General features: G+C 47.1%; 1 protein-coding gene across 1 annotated transcript in view; it reads left to right on the top strand.

The window, feature by feature from the left end:
* Positions 1-1,402: 1,402 nt before the first annotated feature.
* gabrg1 (gamma-aminobutyric acid type A receptor subunit gamma1) overlaps positions 1,403-8,289 on the top strand; it is a gene marked incomplete at both ends in the record, with an annotated part of 13,927 nt that continues 7,040 nt past the window's right edge. The window contains 4 exons of the mRNA XM_080537465.1: positions 1,403-1,530; positions 1,887-1,969; positions 2,626-2,763; positions 7,342-7,494. Of these exons, the coding sequence (XP_080393591.1) occupies positions 1,403-1,530; positions 1,887-1,969; positions 2,626-2,763; positions 7,342-7,494 (502 nt within the window). The remainder of the gene's footprint in view (positions 1,531-1,886; positions 1,970-2,625; positions 2,764-7,341; positions 7,495-8,289) is intronic.

Below are 8,289 nucleotides of genomic sequence, written 5' to 3'. Positions count from 1 at the left end.
TATGCTTTTTTCACATATACATGAACAAATACAAATACAAATGCAAAAACAGGACAACACAGGACAGACAGTGCATGGATAGTGCTGTATATATATATATATATATATATATAAAGTGCAGTGCAGAGTTTTTCAATGGGTGCAGTGCATATTCAGTCCTGAGCAGACTTGGGGGCGGGGGGGAGGGGGAAGCCAGAGTCATTTATCAGCCTGGCGGCTGAGGGGAAGAAACTGAGCCTGTGGCGGGCCTTCAGTGCCTTAGGCAGCCGCAACCTTCTCCCAGAGGGAAGCAGGGTGAGGAGGCCGTGATCTTCCTTGCCCTCCTCAGAGCCCTGGTGTCGTGCAGGGAGTTGAGGGAGGGCAAGGGACAGCCGATCACCCTCTCTGCTGAACGTATCACCCGCTGCAACTTGGCCTTGTCCTTGGTCGTTGCAGCAGGGAACCAGGTGATGATGGAGTGGGTGAGGATGGACTCTATGATGGCCGTGTAAAACTGGACCATCATGGACCTCGGCAGCCTGAATTTCCTCAGCTGCCGGAGGAAGAATATCCTCTTCTGGGCCTTCTTCGTGAGGGCCTCTGTGTTCCGCTCCCACTTAAGGTCCCGGGAGATGGTCATGCCTAGAAAGCGGCATGACTCCACGGAGGCCACTGGGGTACCTCCCAGCGTGATGGGAGGGGGCAGGGCTGCTTTCCTTCGGAAGTCCACCACCATCTCCACTGTTTTTAGAGCATTGAGCTCCAGATTGTTAAAACTGCACCAGCTCTGCAGCCCCTCGATCTCACCCCTGTAGGCAGATTCGTCCCCCCTGGAGATGAGGCCCACCAGGGTGGTGTCGTCTGCAAACTTCAGGAGCTTGACCGAGGGGTGGCGGGAGACATAGCTGTTGACACACTCCCTAGTCAAGCCATTATGTGAGTAATCCCCACTACTCTACACTTGGTAGTAGTGAGCATTACTCACCGAATCCATTGCATTGAAATATTTTGGCTTGACTAGCGAGTGTGTCATTGTGTGTCATTGATTTTATTTAGACATTGACATTTTTCTAAATAAAAGTTTGCACCGTCCGTCGGTTGGCAACTTGTTCCTGGTTTCACCAGCTGCTGTCACATGTTCCCCAAATTGCTCCCAATGAGTGTGAATGTCTGCTAGTCAAGCTAGTGTGTCCTAGTCATGAGAGTCTACTGCTGTGTGCTTTGAGAATGCAGAAATGGTCAACAGGGTCAGTTTTGATGTACTTATTTATCTTGTTACAGGAATACACCATCGATATCTTCTTTGATGTACTTATGTATCTGGTTACAGGAATACACAATCGATATCTTCTTTGCTCAGACCTGGTACGACAGCCGGCTGAAGTTCAACAGCTCCATGAAGGTCCTCATGCTCAACAGCAACATGGTGGGAAAGATCTGGATCCCAGACACCTTCTTCAGAAACTCCAGGAAGTCCGACGCCCACTGGATCACCACCCCCAACCGTCTGCTGCGGCTGTGGAACAACGGGAGGGTGATGTACACTCTGAGGTAGGAGCGGACGGCGGACATTCTGTTTTCTATGTTTATCCCTGGGTAATCCCTCATGTTAGGTGGTACTCGTTGTTTGTGCAGCTATAGTTTTGCATCTCTAAGTTTTGCATCTGTATCTGTAGTCTCGTCTTGTAGCCCCTCTGTTAGACACCGCTGTTTGTCATGAACTTGAAGTCTTTGTTATTTTTTCCGACTTTTGTACAGATAAAGGTGAGGGGAAAAGCAGAATATTCTGATGTTCCAACTTGAATTGAAAGAAAAAAACAAAACACGTACATTACAAAAACCAATGTAAAAGAAAAAGCCACCCACTAAGACTTACCTTTCTTTCTGTCACAATTCTGTTTTGTCAGGTTGACTATTAATGCGGAGTGCTACCTTAAGCTGCATAACTTTCCTATGGACGAGCACTCGTGTCCCTTGGAGTTTTCGAGCTGTAGGTGTTCAAACGCTCTCCTCCTCCCCCCCCCGCCCCTCCCCTCGTTTCGATCCAGTCATTTCGAGTTCAGCTTCCGCCTCAAGCCCCTGAGAGGCAAGCTAGCATTAGGAGCTAAGCCCCTCCCACTCCTCCCCCCCCAAAACCCCCATCTGCTTGAGGCCGTCTCTACAGCCTGTAGATCTATCATCTGCTACCCACAGCGGAGAAACGAGGTCACGTCGTTCCTCCATTCTCCTACAGACTAATTAATGATGCAAGTCCCGCCCACCCCAACCCATCTGACTCATGTTGTCTATGTCATTCTCCATCCTGTATCATGCCTAAGCTTCTCATGGTCATGGTCATGGTCTTAACCCCCCCCCCCCCGCCCGACACACACACACACACACACACACACACACACACAAACACACGCACACACCCCATGTCAAACTACAGTCTAACTCTGCAAGCCCATCCCATGGTTAGAAGAAAGACGTGTTCCATCTTGAATGCTTCGCTGCTTGACCATAGTATGCCCACCCTGTGGTGTACCGACATTCACTGTTGTGTGGCTGGATTGTGGCTTTCACACGGCTTGACCGAAAGTGGTGTCAAATGTGTGCGTGTGTGTGTGTGTGTGTGTCGGTCCGATCTTGTGCTTCCTTCTCTAGATGGCTATCCTAAAAATGAGATCCAGTACCGTTGGCAAAGGCGCTCTGTGGAAGTGGCAGACCAGAAGTACTGGAGACTCTACCAGTTTGCGTTCGTCGGCTTACGGAACGCAACTGATGTGGCACACACCCAGTCAGGTGAGAGGGACCGCCTAACCCTAACCCTAACCCTAACCCTAACCTTAACCCCACCCTAACCCTAACCCTAACCCTAACCCTAACCCTAACTCTAACCCGCTACAGACCTACCTCTCACATACAGACCTACCTCTCACATACAGACCTGCCTCTCACATACAGACCTACCTCTCACATACAGACCTACCTCTCACATACAGACCTACCTCTCACATACAGACCTGCCTCTCACATACAGACCTACCTCTCACATACAGACCTCTCACATACAGACCTGCCTCTCACATACAGACCTACCTCTCACATACAGACCTACCTCTCACATACAGACCCACCTCTCACATACAGACCTACCTCTCACATACAGACCTGCCTCTCACATACAGACCTACCTCTCACATACAGACCTCTCACATACAGACCTACCTCTCACATACAGACCCACCTCTCACATACAGACCTCTCACATACAGACCTCTCACATACAGACCCACCTCTCACATACAGACCTCTCACATACAGACCTACCTCTCACATACAGACCTACCTCTCACATACAGACCTACCTCTCACATACAGACCTCTCACATACAGACCTACCTCTCACATACAGACCTACCTCTCAGATACAGACCTCTCACATACAGACCTGCCTCTCACATACAGACCTACCTCTCATATACAGACAGACCTCTCACATACAGACCTACCTCTCACATACAGACCTACCTCTCACATACAGACCTACCTCTCAGATACAGACCTACCTCTCACATACAGACCTACCTCTCACATACAGACCTACCTCTCACATACAGACCTACCTCTCACATACAGACCTCTCACATACAGACCTGCCTCTCACATACAGACCTACCTCTCACATACAGACCTACCTCTCACATACAGACCTCTCACATACAGACCTACCTCTCACATACAGACCTCTCACATACAGACCTACCTCTCACATACAGACCTCTCACATACAGACCTACCTCTCACATACAGACCTACCTCTCAGATACAGACCTACCTCTCACATACAGACCTGCCTCTCACATACAGACCTCTCACATACAGACCTACCTCTCACATACAGACCTACCTCTCACATACAGACCTCTCACATACAGACCTACCTCTCACATACAGACCTGCCTCTCACATACAGACCTGCCTCTCACATACAGACCTACCTCTCACATACAGACCTCTCACATACAGACCTACCTCTCACATACAGACCTCTCACATACAGACCTGCCTCTCACATACAGACCTACCTCTCACATACAGACCTACCTCTCACATACAGACCTCTCACATACAGACCTACCTCTCACATACAGACCTCTCACATACAGACCCACCTCTCACATACAGACCTACCTCTCACATACAGACCTACCTCTCACATACAGACCTCTCACATACAGACCCACCTCTCACATACAGACCTACCTCTCACATACAGACCTACCTCTCACATACAGACCTACCTCTCACATACAGACCTCTCACATACAGACCTACCTCTCACATACAGACCTCTCACATACAGACCTACCTCTCACATACAGACCTCTCACATACAGACCTCTCACATACAGACCTACCTCTCACATACAGACCTACCTCTCACATACAGACCTGCCTCTCACATACAGACCTCTCACATACAGACCTGCCTCTCACATACAGACCTACCTCTCACATACAGACCTGCCTCTCACATACAGACCTCTCACATACAGACCTACCTCTCACATACAGACCTGCCTCTCACATACAGACCTACCTCTCACATACAGACCTCTCACATACAGACCTACCTCTCACATACAGACCTCTCACATACAGACCTCTCACATACAGACCTCTCACATACAGACCTGCCTCTCACATACAGACCTGCCTCTCACATACAGACCTACCTCTCACATACAGACCTGCCTCTCACATACAGACCTACCTCTCACATACAGACCTACCTCTCACATACAGACCTACCTCTCACATACAGACCTCTCACATACAGACCTCCCTCTCACATACAGACCTACCTCTCACATACAGACCTACCTCTCACATACAGACCTACCTCTCACATACAGACCTCTCACATACAGACCTACCTCTCACATACAGACCTCTCACATACAGACCTGCCTCTCACATACAGACCTCCCTCTCACATACAGACCTCTCACATACAGACCTGCCTCTCACATACAGACCTACCTCTCACATACAGACCTGCCTCTCACATACAGACCTACCTCTCACATACAGACCTACCTCTCACATACAGACCTCTCACATACAGACCTGCCTCTCACATACAGACCTGCCTCTCACATACAGACCTACCTCTCACATACAGACCTACCTCTCACATACAGACCTGCCTCTCACATACAGACCTCTCACATACAGACCTACCTCTCACATACAGACCTCTCACATACAGACCTCTCACATACAGACCTCTCACATACAGACCTGCCTCTCACATACAGACCTGCCTCTCACATACAGACCTACCTCTCACATACAGACCTGCCTCTCACATACAGACCTACCTCTCACATACAGACCTACCTCTCACATACAGACCTACCTCTCACATACAGACCTCTCACATACAGACCTCTCACATACAGACCTACCTCTCACATACAGACCTACCTCTCACATACAGACCTACCTCTCACATACAGACCTCTCACATACAGACCTACCTCTCACATACAGACCTCTCACATACAGACCTGCCTCTCACATACAGACCTCCCTCTCACATACAGACCTCTCACATACAGACCTGCCTCTCACATACAGACCTACCTCTCACATACAGACCTGCCTCTCACATACAGACCTACCTCTCACATACAGACCTACCTCTCACATACAGACCTCTCACATACAGACCTGCCTCTCACATACAGACCTGCCTCTCACATACAGACCTACCTCTCACATACAGACCTACCTCTCACATACAGACCTCTCACATACAGACCTACCTCTCACATACAGACCTCTCACATACAGACCTACCTCTCACATACAGACCTCTCACATACAGACCTACCTCTCACATACAGACCTACCTCTCACATACAGACCTACCTCTCACATACAGACCTGCCTCTCACATACAGACCTACCTCTCACATACAGACCTACCTCTCACATACAGACCTCTCACATACAGACCTCTCACATACAGACCTACCTCTCACATACAGACCTACCTCTCACATACAGACCTACCTCTCACATACAGACCTGCCTCTCACATACAGACCTACCTCTCACATACAGACCTACCTCTCACATACAGACCTACCTCTCACATACAGACCCACCTCTCAGATACAGACCTACCTCTCACATACAGACCCACCTCTCAGATACAGACCTACCTCTCACATACAGACCCACCTCTCAGATACAGACCCACCTCTCAGATACAGACCTACCTCTCACATACAGACCTACCTCTCACATACAGACCTACCTCTCACATACAGACCTACCTCTCACATACAGACCTACCTCTCACATACAGACCTACCTCTCAGATACAGACCTACCTCTCACATACAGACCTACCTCTCACATACAGACCTACCTCTCACATACAGACCCACCTCTCAGATACAGACCCACCTCTCAGATACAGTAACTTCAGTGATGCTACTTGTGCTACACAGGAACCAAACCAAACCCAAAGCACCAGAGAGGTTATTTAAACTGAACATTTAAATAAATTCAGAAACGCAAAAAAGTGAAGTTTACCACTAACTCTATTTCGCAAGTTGTAGTTCTTCTGGGTAGTTGTAGTTCTTCTGGGTAGTTGTAGTTCTCCTGGGTAGTTGTAGTTCTTCTGGGTAGTTGTAGTTCTTCTGGGTAGTTGTAGTTGTAGTTCTTCTGGGTAGTTGTAGTTGTAGTTCTTCTGGGTAGTTGTAGTTGTAGTTCTTCTGGGTAGTTGTAGTTGTAGTTCTCCTGGGTAGTTGTAGTTCTTCTGGGTAGTTTTAGTTCTTCTGGGTAGTTGTAGTTGTAGTTCTTCTGGGTAGTTGTAGTTCTTCTGGGTAGTTGTAGTTCTTCTGGGTAGTTGTAGTTGTAGTTCTTCTGGGTAGTTGTAGTTGTAGTTCTTCTGGGTAGTTGTAGTTCTTCTGGGTAGTTGTAGTTCTTCTGGGTAGTTGTAGTTCTTCTGGGTAGTTGTAGTTCTTCTGGGTAGTTGTAGTTCTTCTGGGTAGTTGTAGGCTATAGGAATACAGTCGTATTGTCTCTCTCACTGTATGGGAGATTGTATTCACTGCAAAAACAAGAAAAGAAAGCTATAACATTAGCGGAAATATTACTTGAAATAATCAAATGATTATTTTTCTATAAGTAAACAATATCTTAGAACTAGTGCAGTCAGACAAAAAATACTTGATTTAAGATATTATTACATCTTACATCTTAAATTTACTTTTTGCAGTGTTTGTAACTTTGTATGATTATAAAATGGTCGTAAATGAACCGTAATTTGTGTCCTTCGTCCCTTCCATGGATGTCCAGGAGAGTATGTCATCCTCACCATCTTCTTCGACCTGAGCCGGAGGATGGGGTACTTCACCATCCAGACGTACATCCCCTGCAGCATGATCGTGGTTCTGTCCTGGGTGTCCTTCTGGATCAACAAAGACGCCGTCCCTGCTAGGACCTCGCTGGGTACGACCAAGCCCTTAACGCTACAACAGCCGTGCCTATTTTACCTACTAGTAGAGCCGCCTTGGGGGTCAAATAGACCCCCTTTTTAGAATGTAAATCTGCTATTTACACACAGAGATCACTAGAGGGTGCTTCTTTTTTTTAGCCTGCCTCCTACACAGAAAAACTGCAAAACAGCTTTCTACTATCTTATCCTGATGTGATTTTGAAAATGTAAGGATACTGGGTGGTAGAACGCACATATCTCTTTATAGTCTTTACAATGGAAAGCTGCTACTTACACACAACGACCTCTAGTTGGCCGTCTTGTAAATTAGCCTGCCTCCTACACAGCACAAACTGCAAAATAGCTTCATACTAGCTTATCCTGATATGATTTAGAAAATGTAAGGATACTGGGTGGTAGAATGCACTTATCTAGGAAAAGTCATGACATTTGATCGAGTGCAAAGATATAAAATGTTATGAACATGGCTGTTCTAGTGTTAATAACAGCTTTTCTTACCTCATTGGTAATCCTAATAATTGTCAGCTAAACCAACGGACAGCCTCTGGAAGGTGTCAGTCAAATGATGGAATCCTCAACTCTACTAGGATTACAGAGAAGTGTCTATGGATCAGTGTTCATTTTGTCAGGCTTTTTAGTCACTTAGTCTTTGGTGTTTAGATGAAGATGCACACCAGCTCTAGTCACACCAAGTCACCTCCGTTTTTCTTAGTTCCAGTCCAGTTCCAGTTGATGAAAACTGAAAACATTCCAGTGCAGTCTCGGTCCACAAAAACTCCAAAACATTT

The sequence above is a fragment of the Nansenia antarctica genome (genome assembly GCF_963989245.1).
Source record: "Nansenia antarctica genome assembly, chromosome: 8".
Taxonomy (NCBI): Eukaryota; Metazoa; Chordata; class Actinopteri; order Argentiniformes; family Microstomatidae; genus Nansenia; species Nansenia antarctica.
Note: the sequence above shows the minus strand (reverse complement) of the source record. Positions and strands in the feature narration are given on the sequence as shown.